The 19,009-nt window shown below is 41.1% G+C and overlaps 1 protein-coding gene across 2 annotated transcripts in view; it reads left to right on the plus strand.

Moving 5' to 3' along the window:
• LOC127452752 (zinc finger protein 574-like) overlaps nt 1–19,009 on the plus strand; it is a 40,716-nt gene that overhangs the window by 10,380 nt on the left and 11,327 nt on the right. The window contains exons 3-4 of one of the 2 annotated variants that reach the window (XM_051718438.1): nt 10,541–11,996; nt 12,536–12,980. In XM_051718438.1, the coding sequence (XP_051574398.1) occupies nt 10,541–11,996; nt 12,536–12,980 (1,901 nt within the window). The remainder of the gene's footprint in view (nt 1–10,540; nt 11,997–12,535; nt 12,981–19,009) is intronic. The other variant, XM_051718439.1, reaches the window with a different exon arrangement.

Here is a 19,009-nt window from a genome sequence, read left to right on the forward strand (position 1 = left end):
AATTTAAAGTCCTTCATTTCAGTCTGTCTCTGGCTCCCCGCATCTCCTCTCTCAGGCGCAAGGCACAATCTGGCATCCCCAGCCCAATCTGTGGAACCTGCATATGTGGCCCCTTAATGGAGCGTGCTAAACGTGTCAGAACTGACGCATTCAGTCATGAACACCATTTTACAAGCCAGAGCGCCGTCCACGAGATGCCTCTATGCAATAAAATGAAATGTGTTCACTGATTGGTGTCTTTCACATGGCAAAGACCCAGTAAACTGCCCTATACATGAAATTCTCATATTTCTTCAAGAGTGATTATGCACAGGACCCACTCCGTCAATGCTCAAAGTTTATGTGGTGACTATATCTGCGTATCACACCTAAAGCCAGCGCCACTATAGGCAAGCATGATTTAATCATAAAGTTTCTGAGGGGAGCAAGATGATTAACTCCACCTCGGCCGGCTACAGCCTCGACTTGGGACCTGAAAGCGCTTGCAGGGCCCCCCTTCAGGCCTTTGAACTCTGTTGATTTTGCATGCTCTCCATTAAGACTGCACTACTGCTTGCTCTGGCCTCAGTAAAACGGGTCAGTGACTTATATGCACTATCAATTGACAATTAATTTCTGGAGTTTGGCCCCTGACTTTCAGAAGCCATTATCAAACCCAGAAAAGGCTATGTGCCTAAGGTTCTAACCACACCCTTCAGAGCGCAGGTGGTTCACCTTCAAGCTTTTATCAAGCACCTCATCCATTTATTTCGGATGAGGAACAATCCTTGCATTTGTTATGCTCTGTGCGGGTGCTACACGCATACGTTGAATGCACCCTCCAGTTCAGAATGTCTGATCAGCTCTTTGTGTGCTATCATTGATGCGAATGCCCTGGATTATGGTGTTAAAGAACACTCAACTAGAGGCATGGCCTCCTCATGGGCATGGACGAACAGTGTGTCTTTACAAGACATGGTCTTCTCAAAACACATTCGCAAGGTTTTTCAATGTAAACTCAACGTCTCTCTCTTCACAAGTCCTCTCTTTTTAGAGTGCTTGCTATTTCATTTACCAAACATATACTATGCCCCTCCCCTTAAGTACGGGCTCCCCATCATTTTACACAGCCGCCTGCATCAGGCCATTGTAATTTACCATAAAGTCACAAGCACTTTCATTATAAATAAACTCCCTTCCCGACTGGGTTCGTGAAGTGGTTAATTCATAGTATATGATTATAGTTCATATATTAATTCTGAGTGCTCCCCTCCTGGCCCAACATGAAGGTCACTCACTTGTGGACATCTTTTTTGTGACATTATTTTATGTTGCTTCATAAAAGCATATATTGCAAAATGACTGTGTAGATAAATAAGTTTAGACTGCATTCAAACATGTATTTTGCTGAGTTCAAGCTGTCCTGCATGGCGATGAAGGTCTCAACTTATCTCGTGCATCTGGACATGCAGCCCTGCAGTCGCATGCAGATGAGCTTACAGGGTGTGTGTGTCCTGCAGGTTTGTGAAAACAGGATGTCATCTTTTCAAGTGCTGTTGCATTGCTGAAGTGATGTTTTTTAGGTTCTGCATTGTTTTTCAAATCTAAAGTTAAGCGCTGTCACACAGCTGACAACTCTTGTCATTATGTGGTCACACCCTCGTTTGTGGACTGCATCACTTCCGCCTTATTTTCGATTTGTCGATTCTGCAATTTTGTAATCGAGGAATTTTTGTAATTGATTAATCAAATTAAATAGAGTAATCGTGACAGCCCTAGTGTTCCTTCAAAAATGCACCTTTCTTCACAGGAAGCTGAAAAGCTTGGTAAGGCATGGGTTGGGTATGCGTTTTGCAGTGCTGGTTAGAGGTCTGCAACCTGACCCGGGCCCGAAGGGATCCGATAACCCGACAGGGTTTCGGGCTGGGTTCGGGTCAGTTTTTCAAGTAGGACTTCGGGTTTGTAATTAATGAAAAAATAAACAGGCTTACCGAACTTGTTTCACGCACGTGCTCTCACACACAGACATGCGCGAATGGACGAGTTAGGGGCCGTTCACACCAAATGTGTTTTTGTGCACGTCTGTTCTGTTTTCCCATTGTTTTCCTATGTAAACATATGCTGGACGAATGGCTTTGACTGTTGCACCACGTCTCGCTTTTTATTCAGCGTCTCGTGCTGGACTGGCACATTTTAAACACCGTGTCAAGTTAAAAAGAACTTCAAATTGTCAAAAACGCATGTTGATACACCTGCGCTCTGTTTCATTCTTTGCGCTGCGCCTAGATTGTTTTTTAGCACAGTTGTCACAAAGATTCAACAATCTGAACAAGTTCAGGCTGCATAGAGTGGACTGTTGCAGTATTTCATTTTATTCCAGATTGTTCTGCACCAAGTGAAGTTTTCCTTCTGCTCTAGTGTACTGATGGTTGCTGTGCCTTGTTAAAATTGTGTATGTTTACTGTTTCAGTACTGTTACGAATGTTGCCTATATAAAATACAGCCTATTACAACAATGCTTGCTAGGAGACGAAATTATAAAGATAGTGAGCGATGTCGGGTTTGGGTTTATAATCTGACTGTATTGTTCGGATCGGGTAGTGTCAGGCCACACGGTCTGGGGTACGGGTCGGGTTCGGGTTTCATTTTAAGGCAGTGCAGACCTCTAGTGCTGGTTCAAGTAAGAGCAGGGGAGTCATCACATTGATAGTAAGCATTTATAATTTAAATGTCTCAAACAGATCAAAGATAATTTAGGAAGAGTCATTATTGTTTTGGCTGAAATACAGGGGCAAAAGCTTATATTGGCTAATATTTTGCACCCAACGCTGATGATCAGAACTTCTTTATAGATCTTGAGGTAAAGTTACAAGCAGTTGGGATCTTTCATGATATGGTTTTGCATGGAGACTTCAATCTGTTAATGGATCCGGTCCTTGATCATAGTGATGCAAAAGTGTGTAGCAATGTTGACACTACAGAGGATGTGTAAAAATCTTTTTGGGGACTTCTGAATCCATCTGGGAGGGATTATACCATTTTTTTTCATCCGTTCATAAGATTTAGTCTAGAATATATATTTTTTATAACTAAGTCGCTCAATCCTTTTGCCACTGATTGCTTAACTGGTAACATTTTAGTTTCATATCATGCTTTGGTGTGTTTAGATATGTTGCCACATATAGAGTAAAAAAAATCATATAGATGGCGCTTTAACACATCCCTTCTAATAGGGATGTCAGTTTTCAGACATTTTCATAATCGATCGTCGTGGAAATTAACGATCAATTAATGAATTAATCGTTAACATTAATATCGCGATGCCCGTCCGGAGTACGGTGACGGCATGCGAAGGGCAGATGTGTGAGAGACAGCTCTGCGCACTTTGCTAATTTTTACAATTATTTTCATTATATAATCCAGTGAAATTCGATACACCCAGTTACACATTTACTGTTTGAGGTAAACATGGCAAAGAAGTCAAAACCCTCGGGCTCTGGAGACATTAAAAGACACTTACGGGTTCAAGCTGAAAGCCCAGACAGGCCTGTGGACTGGGGATTCGATTTGGATGGCGTGGTGGGAGAAGGAATCCAGCATCAAATGTCCAAAATGTCGGTGATGTTGACGAAGGTACTTGCTGACTTGGAGGAACTCGGTGTAATACGTCGATCGATTACGGCTATGGAAAAAAATTCTCTGAGCTAGTCACAAGAGTGACAGATGTTGAAAAATGAATCGATTATTTGGAGTCATCAGAGAGGGAATTAGACGCTAATCCGCCCGAGACCAAAGTTGATTTGGAACGTGTAAAAATCTTGGTCTTACAGATATTTGGAGACTTTTGAACTCATCTGGTAGAGACTATAAATTTTTTTTCATTAGTCCATAAGATTTATTCTAGAATAAATTAATATTATTTTTTTTTTTACATCCAAATCCCTCATTTCATCTGTTGTTGATTGCTCAGTTGGAAATATCTTAGTCTCGGATCACGCCCTGGTGAGTTTAGAGGTGTTGCCTCATATAGTTGGCGCCTTAATGTGTCCGTTTTGCAAAATCCTGATTTCCAACAAATGTTAAAGACTGAAATCAGTGTTTATATGGAGACCAACTGGTCCTCGGTATCCTCTGTGGGCGTGGCTTGGGAGGCACTTAAGGTGGTTCTTAGGGGTCGGATCATACAGTATGCCTCATTCATCAAAAAATCCAAAGCACGAGAACTCATGGAGCTGGAAGGAAATATTAAAAGTGCAGAGGCAGAGCTGAAGCGCCATATGTCATCTGATAGCCTCAGAGAATTGGCCCGACTGAAATATAGATATAATACTATTTTGTCGTGGAAAGTGGAGTTTTGGTTATTCAGGGCAAGACAGTCATACTTTGAGTCGGGGGACAAAGCAGGGAAGCTTTTGGCTAGCTATATAAAGCAGAGAGAGTCTTTTTCTACCATTCCCTCAGTGAAATCTGCTGGTGGTGAAATTTTTACCTCAACCATTGATATTAATAATGCCTTTAAAGAATTCTATCTTGATCTTTATAGTTCCACGTCTTCCTCTACTGATGTAGATATTAGAAAATTTGTGGAACCATTAGATCTTCCTAAACTGAAGACTGAGCAAAAAAATGCTCTTGATTCTGACATAACCTTGGAGGAGCTTGACGAGGTAATTAAGTCCCTACCTACTGGCAAGGCTCTGGAGCCAGATGGTTTTGCTGCAGAATTTTTTAGATCCTATGCTACAGAACTGGCTCCATTTTTGTTAAAAGTTTATACTGAATCATTAAAGAATGGAAAGCTTCCTCCAACCATGACACAAGCCCGGATCAGTCTGATTCTTAAAAAGGACAAAGATCCAAGCGAGTGTAAAAGTTACTGTCCAATCTCCCTGATCCAACTAGATGTAAAAATGTTGTCAAAAATTTTGGCTAACCGATTAAGTAAGGTTATAACATCTCTTATACATATAGATCAGGTGGGCCGCAGTTCTTCTGATAACATCAGGCATCTCATCAGTATCATGTGGTCAGTAGCGAATGATCAGTCTACGGTTGCTGCCATCTCACTTGACGCCGAAAAGGCGTTTGATATGGTAGAATGGGATTATCTTTTTAAGATTTTGGAAATGTATGGGTTCGGGAGTACATTTATTGGTTGGATTAAGTTACTTTATAAACACCCTGTAGCAGCGATACAAACAAATGGATTAATTTCAGATTATTTTACTCTGAATAGGGGCACTCGGCAGGGTTGCCCTCTTTCCCCATTATTGTTCTGTCTTGCCCTGGAACCATTAGCAGCTGCGATAAGAAAAGAGGATGATTTTCCAGGGGTGATTGCGGGAGGTATGGTGCATAAGCTTCTGCTTTACTCAGATGATATTTTATTATTTGTCTCCGATCCCACTAGATCTATGCCTTGCCTCCACAGAATTATTAATTATTTTCCAAGTTCTCAGGATACAGTCAATTGGTCTAAATCCGAAGCTTTGGCTTTGACAGCGTACTATCCAGTAACAACCTTCCAGCCGGGCACCTTCCAGTGGCCCAAACAGGGCATTAAGTATTTGGGAATTTTATTCCCAGCAAATTTGTCTGATTTAGTCAGAGTTAATTTTCATCCCTTAATAGAAAGGTTTTCGAATGATGTGGACAGGTGGGCTTCATTACACTTATCGATGATTGGGAAGGTTAATGTAATTAAAATGAATTGTATTCCAAAATTCAACTACCTGTTACAATCTCTCCCTATAGATGTCCCCCTCTCTTATTTCAAGCAGTTTGATAGCATAGCGAAGTCCTTCATTTGGAATGGTAAGCATGCCATGTTAAATTTCAATAAGTTACATAGGTCGATTGACAAAGGTGGGTTAGGCCTACCCAAGATTTTGTTTTATTAGTATGCATTCGGTCTCAGATATTTGGATCATTGGTCGCTTCCACCTGAGAGAGCCCCTCCCTGGTTTTGTATTAAAAAGGAAGCTCTTGCCCCTATCTTGCCTCTGCATAGCCTTTCGATCCAATTAATCTGAGAAGTTAAGTCACACCCCGTTATTTTGCATTTACACTCGATATGGACAAAAGTGTCCAGAGTGTTTAATTCGGATATTTATTTAAACATAGCCTCGAGCATATGGCAGAAGGGGGGTTAATACACTCGGTGACCTATATGAGAGTGGAGTATTGAGACCTTTTGAAAATTTGGTTCAAAATTTTGGGATTGCCAGATCTCAATTTTATAAGTATTTACAGCTGCGCCACCTACTACTCTGCACTGTTTTTGGGAGTGGCACGCACACCCCTAGTGTGGCAGATACTCTGGGAGTGGTGATTACTGCTTTTGGAAAAGGTCATGAGGCATCAGTGTATTACTCCCTGCTAATTCAGAGTCTGGGGGACAGAGCTTTAAATTCCCTCAAAAGATTATGGGAGGAAGATTTAAATTTGTTTTTGGAGGAGGGAGTGTGGTCTAGGATTCTTAAAAATGTCTGCATCTAGAGATGCAAGGGTGCGCCTTATGCAATTTAAGATTCTACATAGATTTTATTGGACCCCTTCTAAATTGTATAGGCTTGGTCTTAAGGACACACCCACCTGCTGGCTATGCCATATAGAAGATGGAGACACCACCCATGTTTTTTGGGGGTGTCGTAAGATACAGGAGTTCTGGTTGAGGGTCCAGAATTATATGGCCGACGTATTGGGTACTCGGATCTTCTTTTGCTCCAGGTTCTGTATTTTGGGTGACGGGGCAGTCATTGATGTAGGAGATAAGTATATGAAGAATTGGATCCTGGCTGGTGTTATGGTGGGCAGACAGGTTATCCTTAGAGGATGGAAGTCAGCTGGAGCCCCCTCGTTTCGTGAGTGGTGCGAGGAGATGGGCAGGGTGGCAGCTTGGGAAGAGTTGTCATATAGAAGGCTAGGCAACATGGATATGTTCATCAGGAGGTGGGGAAGCTATTTGTCCTTTTTGGAGGGCTCTCAGGGAGGGGCAGTGGAGGGAGACATTTTGTTTTAAATGTGTGTTGTAGCCTTTTTGTTTTTGAACATATACTTTTTTTTAAATGTATTTCTAAATATTTTCTTCTGTTTTATTGTATATTTATGTGTCTTTGTCAATTGTATTTGACCACTGGGGTATCTGTTTGTGTTGGGTGGTGGGGTGGGGTGGGGTGGTTAATGTTCGGGAGGATGGGTTGTAAATAATATAATGTGATTCCAAATATGTGTATATATATATATATATATATATATATATATATATATTTTTTTTTTATTTTTTATTTTTTATTGAATCAATAAAAACTTTTAATAATAAAAAAAAAACAAAACATTGATATCGCAAAACGTACGTGGAGGACTCCAAATAATATGTGCATGTAGCCTATTGTTTAAATATAATTTAAATTAATACACTTAAGAAATGCAAGTATTGCCATTTTCCTCTTAAAATTAGTTCAGTGTATTTAAATACATTTAGGCAATGTTTAGTTCGAATTTGGGAATTGTTTAATTGCTGTTAATGAAATACTCTTAGTAGTAACTTCTATCTTAAGATATATAATTTTTGAGTTTATTAAAACTTCACATTATGGATCATGTGATATTTTGGATCTTTGGACTTTTTTATTATTGTATTTTTTTTTTATTAGAAATAAAGTCAAAGCATAACATGCTGTGTAAAAACAGTACATAACATAGGCTACCACTTCTGTGGTGATAGTGTGATGTCAGCTGAGTGTACCTTTGTGCTTTCCCGGCGATCGCTGATGTAATTGTAGGTTGGGATGAAACAAGGAGATCAACAGTGCTACTAGTGTGCTGATACTGCCACTTCCTTTTTAGATTCCTTAGAAAGTGTAAATTCAATTAGTGCTATAGAAAAATATTTTTGTGATCAGGATATACCCTTAGAAGAGGTAGCTGATGCTATAAAACATCTCAAATGTAACAAGTCACCTGGCAATGATGGCATTACAACAGAATTCTATAAACAATTCTCAATATACTTGCCCCTTTTCTTTTGAAAGTATTTATTGAATTACACAAACACAAACATTGAATAAAAAACACAAACTTCCTCCCAGTATGACTCAAGGAATAATTTCCCTCATTCCTTAACAGAACAAAGATTTGCTTTTTATTGACAATTGGCGCCCAATAAGTTTATTAAATAATGATTATAAGATTTTGGCTCACATACTTTACAAAATAATTAAAAATGTGCTCGATTCTATAATAGATGAGGCTCAATCTGGATTCATTAATAATAGACATATTTCAAATAATATTAGTTTAGTTTTAGATGTTTTAGATTATTCTAGCCTAGTTTCTGATGATAGTTTTCTTCTTTTTTTGGATTTTTATAAAGCGTTCGACACTTTGGAGCATATATTTATTTTTCAGTGTCTTGAAAAGTTTGGATTTGGAGATTTCTTTTGTAGTGCCATAAAAACTTTATACACGAATGGCAGTAGTTCTGTTGTCCTAAAACATGGTGCAACCCACCGTTTTGAAATTTCAAGGGGAATTAGGCAGGTAAAGTTTTGAGCATTTAAAAAAAAAAAAAAAAAAAAAAAAGATCAGCAGTGCTTGTTGTCATGTTGTACTTTAACACACCATCACGGCGTGTGCAGAAAACATTAATGTTCATTCATAGAGAGACGCTCCTACACTGTTTACATTGAGCCCACTTCATGGCGTCTGTGCATCTTCTTCTGTGAACCGGATAATGACATGCAGAACGCAAGCGCCCTCTAGCGGCGGGTGACTGTATAGACTGTCTTGATTACTGCACATTTGTCCTGAAATTAATTAATCGACAATCGATAAGCTTAATCGATCACATTATTAACGACAATAAATCGATTTTCAATTAATATTTAACATCCATGATTTCTACAAGTCCCTGAATTTCAACAAATGTTAAAGACAGAAGTCAATGTTTATGTAGAAACCAATTGGTCCTCAGTGTCCTCCTAGGCGTGGCATGGGAGGCGTTTAAGTCCTTAAGGGGTGGATCATACAATATGCCTCACTCATTAAAAAGCTCAAAGCACAGGAATTCATAAAAGAAGAAAAAAAAGAGTATTAAAAGTAATGAAACAGAGCTGAAGCCCCAAATGTCCTCCGGGTTATTAAAGTAGGTGACAAATATACAAAAAGCTGGGTCCAAACTAGTGTAATGATTGGCAGACAGATAATTCTTAGAGGATGGAAGTTAAAAGGTGCTCCCTCATTTCAAGAATGGTTCATCGAATTGGGCAGGGTGGCGGTATTTGAAAAGATGTCATATAAACAGCTTGGCAGACTAGACGTCTATGGTAAGAAATGAGACAAATACTTGACCTTTCTGGAAGGCTCTCAGTGAGGACCATGTGGAAAGAAACATGATTATGGTTGAGATTGTAAATTTTATCTGTTGTGTAATTTTTCTTTTCACCTATTCTCTCTTTATTTGGTTATTGTTATATTTGTATTTTCTCAACATTTTTTTGTTTGGTTTTTATTTTTTATTTTTTTTTTTTTTGTATACTGTACGTGTGTAACTCCGGTTTGACCATGGTGATGATTTTTGGGGATAGGGAGGGGGATGAGGAATTAATGGGGGTTAAAAAGGGATAGTTGTTGATTATGTTCATTTATGTTGTGCTTTATTTTGTATTTACAGTATATGGGAATCAATAAAAATTTTTAATTGCTTAAATATATTAATAAAAATAATTTTGCCCAAAAAGTGCATTTGACCATTCAAATGACGGGATTGCCCTGTTATGTCTGCTCACAGTGTTATTGTCTCTTTGACTTCATTTTTAGATCTCCATCTGAAACATCCACGCTGAAAATAGATGCAGTACATAAGTGCATCTGTCCATCCAGTTTATGGCTGTCCTCAGCCAAACCTCCCTGTCTCTCTGAGTCATCCTCTCCTCTCCTAATACCCTCTCATAAGTGGATACTTAAACTATTTTAAAATGATCACATGGTAAACACAAACAGTTTTGCCATGTCAGTTAAATAAGATGTCGCAGCCTCTTGCGTCAAATGATGGTAACATGGATCCCCACACCATGCCCTTGGTAAAGGCAAATGATAGCTTGATTGAGTGTGACATGAGCTAATGCCTTGAGTGGTTTTTACACTCAGTGAGACCTATTGTCATGTGGGTGCTCTCCTTTCAAAATCTTGGAAGAAGTTCTTTTTAGTGTACAGAAAAATTTAAAGACCTTTTATGGTGTGCAGGGTTTCCTCTGTCAATGAACACCTGGAAATATCAGAGATTTAAGAGATTTTAGATTTCCAGGCCTGAAAAAGTAATGTAACTTTCTCTTGTAATGCTCAGCTCTAAAATATGTTATTGAATAGAAATTGCTCTTTTGTGCGTACCATCTCTATAAAATGATTTTTAGAAATCCTAATCCAGTAACCACGATTGACTGGAGAAGTCATAGTAATTCATGGAACCATGTTGTGCTGGTGCAGGAGCAAACATGTTCTAGACCTCCCAGGAGAAGAATTTGTGTATGTTATTTTTGTATGTTTCCTCTCCTCTCACTAGGTGGCAATGCAGTCTCAGACTCAGACAGCTGTGGATTTGTCTTCTCTGCTAGGACAGAAGAAAGCTGATGCTCCACGTGTTCTGTACCAGTGCGCTGTCTGTGAGGTTCTCTTTGATGCTCTGTCGCTATGGCTGCAGCACCGCAAGATGGGCTGCTGCCTTGAGACAGGGCCAGGACCTGGAGGAGACCAGGGAGAACTTGAAACAGATGTTAAAGAAGCTCAAGCACATTCTAGTCAACCTGAGTGGGAACAAGATGCACACAGACAGATGGAGGTGAATGAAGAGAGAGGACAGCCTCAAGTAAAGATGGAGAACACTTCTCAAGAATATCTGGCAAGAGATGAGGTTTCTGAAAAAATAGTGTCACCTGAGAGCTCTCAGCAGGACTTACAGTGTGACAAAGCCCCCCTTGAACCTCCAAAGGCTCCAGGCACTCAGGTAGCTACGTCTGTGGAGCCCTCTACTGTAGAGAACAGCCCTGCTACAAGGCGTAGGGGACAAAAGAAGGTTAAGCCGCCTTCCAGCCTGCTCTGTGTGGAGTGCGGACAGAGTTTCAGTGCCGTTCCAGAGCTCGTGACTCACCGCAAGATTCAGCATGGCTTGAAGGATGCCATACACCGCTGCACAGTATGCGGAGAGGGCTTCCTCAACACCACACTCTTCCTCTATCACCGCAGGCAGCACCGCAGAGAGGTGGAGGGCAAAGCCAAGCTGGCCCCACTTGTAATCCAACAGTTTTCCACAGCTGTGCTGGATGCCCCGGGTGAGGGTCTCTTGCTTTTAGCCACGGCAGGAGAAGGCCAGAGTCTAATGGAGGTGACCACTATGGAACAGACAATAACTCAGACCCCTGTAGCACAGATGGAGGTGGAGCTGGACAGTAATGGTATGACAGGTGAGGAGGCTATGCAGAATGACCAGGTACATGCAGAAGAGGGCGCTGTGAGCATGGAGAATAGTGAGGTCCTGGTGGACAACATTGTGGAGATGGTGGAAGAAAGGACTGAAATATATGAGGAGGAAAGAATGGAGATGGTCCCTGGTAATATAGAAGGAGAGCAAAGTGAAGACATGCAGACAGAGAAAGCTGTCATTTCAGAGAATCAAGAAGAGGTGGAAAGTAAATCTGCAGAGGAACCTGTTACAGCGTCCTCCTCAGGCACTGAAGGACAGAATTTTCTCTGCCAACAGTGTGGATCCTCTTTCCCTAATGAGCAGGAGTTGACCAAGCACCGCAGTACCAAGCATGGCCTGGAGGCACCGATGCACACCTGCACAGAGTGTGGGGCTGAGTTCATGAGTACCACACACTTCCTTTACCATCGCCGTGAGCATCGTCTGAATGGACCTGCAGGACAAACACCTTCTGCTGAGGAGAAATGCAGGCTCTTTCCTGCTTCAGCTCTCACCTCCACTGTAAAATGCAGAGACGACATGCCCCTCAGAAAACCAGGTCAGAATGAGTGCACACAACAATGATTTAACTCCAAAGAGATCTAACTAAGAAGGATATCCTTACATGCTTCTTTCACTCTCACAGATTTTAACGATGCTACTAAATTGGGCAGTTTTTCTAAACAATAATATAACTTTATGGTCAAGGTTCTGTTCTGCTAACAGACAGTGTTGCAGTAAGTATCCAATAGTGAATAATAATTAAGAAAAATTAAAGGGATAGTTCACCTAAAAATGAATTGAAGGAATTCTCATTATTTATTCACCCTCATGATATCCCAGGTGTGTATGACTTTCTTTCTTCACCAGAACATAGTTGAAGAAAAATACAAAAATATCTTAGCTCAATAGGTCCTTTAAAATGCAAGTGAATGGAGATTTCTCTTTTGAAGCTCCAAAAATCACAGACAGTCAGCATAAACATAATCCATACGACACCAGCTGTTAAATTAATGTCTTCTAAAGCAACTTGATCGCTTTTGGTTAAAAAAATATAAATATTTAACTACTATAACAAAATGTTTCTTTAATCACCAGCAGCAACAGCAGATGCCACTCTCGAGGCCCCTGCCAAGCTGAGCCGGGACTGGTCGCGCACCGCCCTGCCTCACGAGTGCCCGCATTGTGGGAAGGGCTTTACACGGCGCAGCCTATTGCGAGAGCATGTGTTCAATCACACGGGTGAGAAACTATTTAACTGCAAAGTTTGCAAGAAGGGCTTCCCCTCTCCAGCCAGTCTGCTGCGTCACCAACTTACCCATGGAGGATCCCGCTTGTTCAGCTGCCCCATCTGTGAAAAGTGCTTCTTCCAGGCTACCTCACTCAAACGCCATATGCTGATTCACCAGACAGGGGAAACTCAGGAACGCTGGGGCAGAGGCAGAGGAAAAGGGAGGACACCATCCCCAAATGATGGACGTGCGCACATCTGCCCTGAGTGCCCAGCCAGCTTCAACTTTGAGTACCAGCTGGAGAGTCACAGGTTTGTGTGTGTTTGTACATGTTAAAGTCTGGGACTTAAAAAAAACTAAATGTTTTTCTATTCAGTTTGTTCTTAGCAGAAACAGTATTTTTTCATTCCGGTTCCAGCATTCTGCTGCCTTCTTTCCAATTGTCAAGAACAAAATAAAAGAACAGTTAATAATGTTCTTTTTAAAATGACATTACTTCGCGCTAAGGGTGGGTGATGGGCCTCATGTATTCAGATAGAAGACAAAGGCAGGCCTTACACAGTTGTAAAACCTAACTCAGCCCCCACACACAAAGTCGTAAATCTTACTGATTAAAATTGCGCCAAAATCAAACAAAGGGAGTCCAAAACAGACTACAAATCCCATGAAGCCTTGCTCACTAAAGGATCGAACTCTCAACTCCTATTGGATGAGGCACACAACAGAATGTCCCTCAACCATGACATCATCAGGAGTAGAAATAACTCTGAAATGCTTCCGGGATTTGCTTCCAGCAACTTTGTTCACCGGGTATAGACGTAGCTCATCGCTGCTCTCAGGTGCAACCTCATGGCACAAGGAAGTAACGTCTGACTTGAAACTGTGGCCATACAATCTCCATCTCGCTGGACGAGTTGAGATTACTCTGTTCAACCGAACACTCTAACGGATCCGAAGGAGACCGCTGAGCAATCCGCATCTTCATCCGTTTGCCTACAGAAGTGAAGAGATTAAAGATTTCTCTTCCATCTTCAATCAAGTCGACATTTCTGAGTTCTCCGCCAGCCCGCCGAGAATCAACAGCCATGCCCGCCAACAGAGTGAGGAAACGGCCTCCCGTTATCACACGAGGAACCGGGTCGGATTTAAAGGACGGATGAACACACATTTTGCATCCTCATGCGATTCAAGTAAGAGGTTTACGTCTGGGCAGAGACAGAATATTATAGTGTGTTATTCTTGTGTTTCAAGGTTTTTGCTTGTACAGTTTACGGACCGCCATGTCCGCTCATTATTAATACTCGGGGTATTAATTATCATGAATTTGTTTTGCTGTATTGTGGTCCAACCAAATTGGACTGTTGTGCATTTTTGCCATCACGGGTGAAACCGGCAAACTGAGTTATCCATTAAAGAGTCAAAGAACGCAGGACTTTTACGAGCCGTCCACCTCGTCTCTGAGCGATAAACTAACAGCTGCTTTCTCTCCCACGATCGCGAAATCGGCTTTAGGGCCGTCACTTTATTCTCTCTCTCTCTCTCTCTCGTACTAACCACACACACGCACGCGACCCCTCACAAACATTCTGGCACACATTTTTGGCTGTTAGATAGTTTAATGCTAAAGTCCAGCTTTGTCCCTTAGCTATCGTACAAGCGGATACACGTGGTAACTGGTAGATGCCATTGACTGGTTTCTCTCCGCCCCCATTCGCGGTCATATTCCCTGGCCGGAAGTCTCGCGTGACATACTCTCCACAAGAGTCACATCCGCCATTTTGTGCGTGTCCCTCCTTACACACACACACACTGTCACACACACACCTTATCTGTTATAGGATTATTTTAGTTTCCATATCTAATCATATCACTGTTTAGTTTGTAGTTGTAAGTCGGAAGTTTATTGACTGCATTGTATTAATTATTAATTGATATGACTGCATAAATAAACTTTGTTTATATTACAAAGAGAAGTGTTTTGGTTTGTTTTGCATATGCCTGTGTCATGCTGATGGGATGTCAGTGCTCGGATTCAAGCCTTCATTCATTGTTTTTTTCCCAAAAATCGATATTCTTTGGATGTCGATTTTCCTAAGAAAACAATCTAATATTGAGACTGTTTTACTATCTGGTTATTAGTCCCTGATTCCAGGGTGGTGCCCCGTCAATGTTAATCCTTATTAATATTCTGTTGATTTTTGATAATTGATAATTATCTTTGATGGTTGTTGAATTTGAATGATCAATAAGCTAGTGTTAATTTTAATTAATGTTTCATCGATGTTAACAATTAACGATTATCTTTGATAATTGTTGATTTAAAGGATTAAAAAAAAGCTAACATTGATTCTCATCAATGTTCTATTGATTTTAATAATTAATAATTGTCTTTGATAATGATTAATTATTGCTAATAACCAAACTTGCTCCTAAACGTAGCACACTACATTTACTGAGCCCCATATGAGGTTTTAATGAGTTCAATTCAATTAATTAATTTAAATATTAATTAATAACTAAAGAAATAATTATTAATTATTTCTGATAGTAACACTGATCTAAACAACCAGTAAAGCCCTTCAGTGATATACCAGTCGCAGTGTTTCCAGATCTTAGCTGAGAAACAGGGCACCTGTTTTGGAAAAACAAGCTCAAAATTAGGGACTTGCCTCACCAAAATATTCATTATTATAGGCTGTTATGAAATAATCTGTTGCAAAAATTTACAAAAGATTGCATAATCAAAATATAATGCATCATATTTTGTCGTTATGTGAAGATTCGCTGCCCAACTCAATGAAAGAATGTGCACAACGTGCGTCTCTGTCTGACTCTGGTTTCCGTAGTAATCTAAGTAAGCACGCACCAGTTTTTTTAGTAACTGTCTGAACCGTCTATTTTCAAATCGCAGTTGGCTTAACAGGAGACGCCATAACCATCGTGTTTTTAAAGGAATAGTTCACCCAAAAATGAAAATTTGCTGATAATTTACTCACCCTCAGGCCATCCAAGATGTATCTGAGTTTCTTTCTTCATCAAAACAGAATTTAAAACTTCTAGGATTTCATTTCAGGCCTCCTCCTCCAAACAATGCAAGTGAATGTACTCCATTTTTTGATGGACCAAAATGCATATTTAGGGTGCATCAAAATAATCCACACGACTCCAGTCGACAAATAAAGTTCTTCTGAACCCAAACGATTGATTATTTTTTTAAACAAAACAATACTTATATACTTTCTAACTACAAATGTTCACTTCTGTACGTCTCTGTGACGTGCATTCATGAGAGGGATGATGTAAGCTCGTTGGTAAGGTCATGCGTCACGTGGAGGAGGAGGCAGGAAGTGCGTCATTGTTTACAATAGAAACTTGCAAAGAGCACAGACCAAGCACCGTTCACAAACAAAAACAGTCCAAAACAATTTCAAAACAATATAAAATTTAATTAAAAAAAATAATTTCCAAATAATAATAATAATAAAACAATGTAAACAGATCTACCCCAACCAGAAGCCATGGATAAATAGCGATGTTCGCGCGGCACTTGATGTGCGGACCTCCGCTTTTAATTCTGGGACACGGAGGAGCATAAACAAGCCAGTTAATCCCTCCACAAAACTATCAGAGCGGCCAAACGCCAGTACAGGGACAAGATTGAAGGACAGTTTAACACCACCAACTCTAGAAGCATATGGCAGGGAATTAATATCATCACTGACTTTAAAGGGAATAAAAACTCCACCGTGAACACCGCTGCCTCTCTCCCGGATGAGCTAAATACTTTTTATGCTCGTTTCGAGGGAAATAACACCGCCCTCGCGGAGAGAGCTCTTGCGGCCGAAGCTGCAGAGGTTAGTTCACTCTCCGTCTCTGTAGCGGATGTAACACGATCCTTCCGATGGGTGAATATCCGTAAAGCCGCGGGTCCAGACGGCATTCCGGGTCGCGTCATCAGAGCTTGCGCGAGCCAACTGGCTGGTGTTTTTACAGACATTTTCAACCTTTCCCTCTCCTTGTCTGTGGTCCCCACATGCTTTAAAACGTCCACCATTGTACCTGTACCAAAGCAATCCAAAATCACTTGCTTAAATGACTGGCATCCGGTTGCTCTGACCCCCATCATCAGCAAATGCTTTGAGAGACTAATCAGAGATTACATCTGCTCTGTGCTGCCTCCCTCACTGGACCCATTGCAGTTTGCTTACCGCAACAACCACTCCACTGATGATGCTATTGCATCTACACTACACACTGCTCTCTCCCACCTGGAAAAAAGGAACACTTATGTGAGAATGCTGTTTGTAAACTACAGCTCAGCATTCAACACCATAGTGCCCTCCAAGCTTGATGTGAAACTCCGGGCTCTGGGCTTAAACAGCTCGCTGTGCAGCTGGATCCTGGACTTCCTGTCAAGCATACACCAGGTGGTTAGAATGGGCAGCAACATCTCCTCATCACTGACCCTCAACACTGGAGCCCCGCAGGGCTGTGTTCTCAGCCCACTACTGTATCCCCTGTACACACATGACCGTGTGGCAACACATAGCTCCAATGCCATCATTAAGTTTGCTGATGATACGACGATGGTGGTCTGATCACTGACAATGATGAAACAGCCTACAGAGAGGAGGTGCACACCCTGACACACTGGTGTCAGGAGCACAACCTCTCCCTCAGCGTCAGCAAGACAAATGAGCTTGTGGTGGACTTCAGGAGAAAAGACAGATAACACAGTCCCATCACCATCAATGGAGCACCAGTGGAGAGACTCAGCAGCTTCAAGTTTCTCGGTGTCCACATCACTGAGGAACTCACATGGTCTGTCCACACTGTGGCCATTGTGTAGAAGATTCATTAGCACCTCTTCTTCCTGAGATGCTTGAGGAAGTTTGGAATGAACCACCACATCCTCACACGGTTCTACACCAGCACTGTAGAGAGCATCCTGACTGGCTGCATCACTGCCTGGTACGGCAATAGCACCGCCCACAACCGCAAAGCCCTGCAAAGGCCAGACACATCATTGGAGGTGAGCTTCCCTCCCTCCAGGACATATATACCAGGCGGTGTGTGAAAAAAGATTGGAGGATCATCAGAGACTCCAGCCAACCGAGCCATGGGCTGCTCTCACTGCTACCATCAGGCAGTCGGTATCGCAGCATCAGGACCCGCACCAGCCAACTCCATGACAGCTTCTTTCCCCAAGCAATCAGACTTTTGAACTCTTGATCTCTCACAATCAAAATACATCAGCACTGCACTTTATTAATCTCACACTGGACTGTCATAAATTATATTCTCTCTTAACAACACACTGGCAACTGACTATCAACCGACAGCCTGAATGTCAATACAGTACAATACAACCTACTGTATATTTTATATATACTATATATACTATTTTTATTGTATAATGTGTATTCTATATTGTGTGTATTGCATACTGTACATTGTATGTTATTATTTGTATATTGTGTTGTGTGTAATTATGTGTATATTAGATATGTAAATTGTGTTGTGTATATCTGATGTTTATTGTAAATTGGTTTATGTCTCATCATTGTCATGACTGCTGTGTTGCTCGGAACTGCACCCAAGACTTTCACCCAATATTGCACTTGTGTATATGGTTGTGTGACAATAAAAGTGATTTGATTTTTGATTTTTAAACAGTGATGTGCTTCCTGCCTCCTCCTCTACGTGACGTGTGACCTTACCAATGAGTTTACGTCATCCCTCTCATGAGCGAGCGTCACAGAGATGTAAGGAAGCGAGCATTTGTAGTTAAAAAGTATATAAGTATTGTTTTGTTTCTCAAAATAATCAGTAGTTTGGGTTCAGAAGAATTTTATTTGTCGGCTGGAGTCGTGTGGATTATTTTGATGCACCCTAAATATGCATTTTGGACCATCAAAAAATGGAGTACATTCACTTGCATTGTTTAGAGGGGGAAGCCTGAAATGAAATCCTAAAAGTCTTAAATTCTGTTTTGATGAAGAAAGAAACTCAGATGCATCTTGGATGGCCTGAGGCTGAGTAAATTTATCAGCAAATTTTCATTTTTGGGTGAACTATTCCTTTAATATGCGTGTTAAGTTGAAGTTCAGTTTTGAAAATGCTGCATTCTGTTCCATTTAGCTGCGCTTTGTATTGAAACACTTGCAGCGCGTTGTCCACTGCCACACACCTGGCGCGCGTGGGAGGGACAGGGAGGTGTCCCCAAGTGTTCGCTCCTGTGGGGAAAGCCATGATGCTACATATTGTTGTTGCTGTGATGATTTATGAAGCGTTCCATTCAACTCGGAGTGTCGGACTTTCCACCTTTCAACTGGGGAAA

The sequence above is a fragment of the Myxocyprinus asiaticus genome, chromosome 15 (assembly GCF_019703515.2).
Source record: "Myxocyprinus asiaticus isolate MX2 ecotype Aquarium Trade chromosome 15, UBuf_Myxa_2, whole genome shotgun sequence".
NCBI lineage: Eukaryota > Metazoa > Chordata > Actinopteri > Cypriniformes > Catostomidae > Myxocyprinus > Myxocyprinus asiaticus.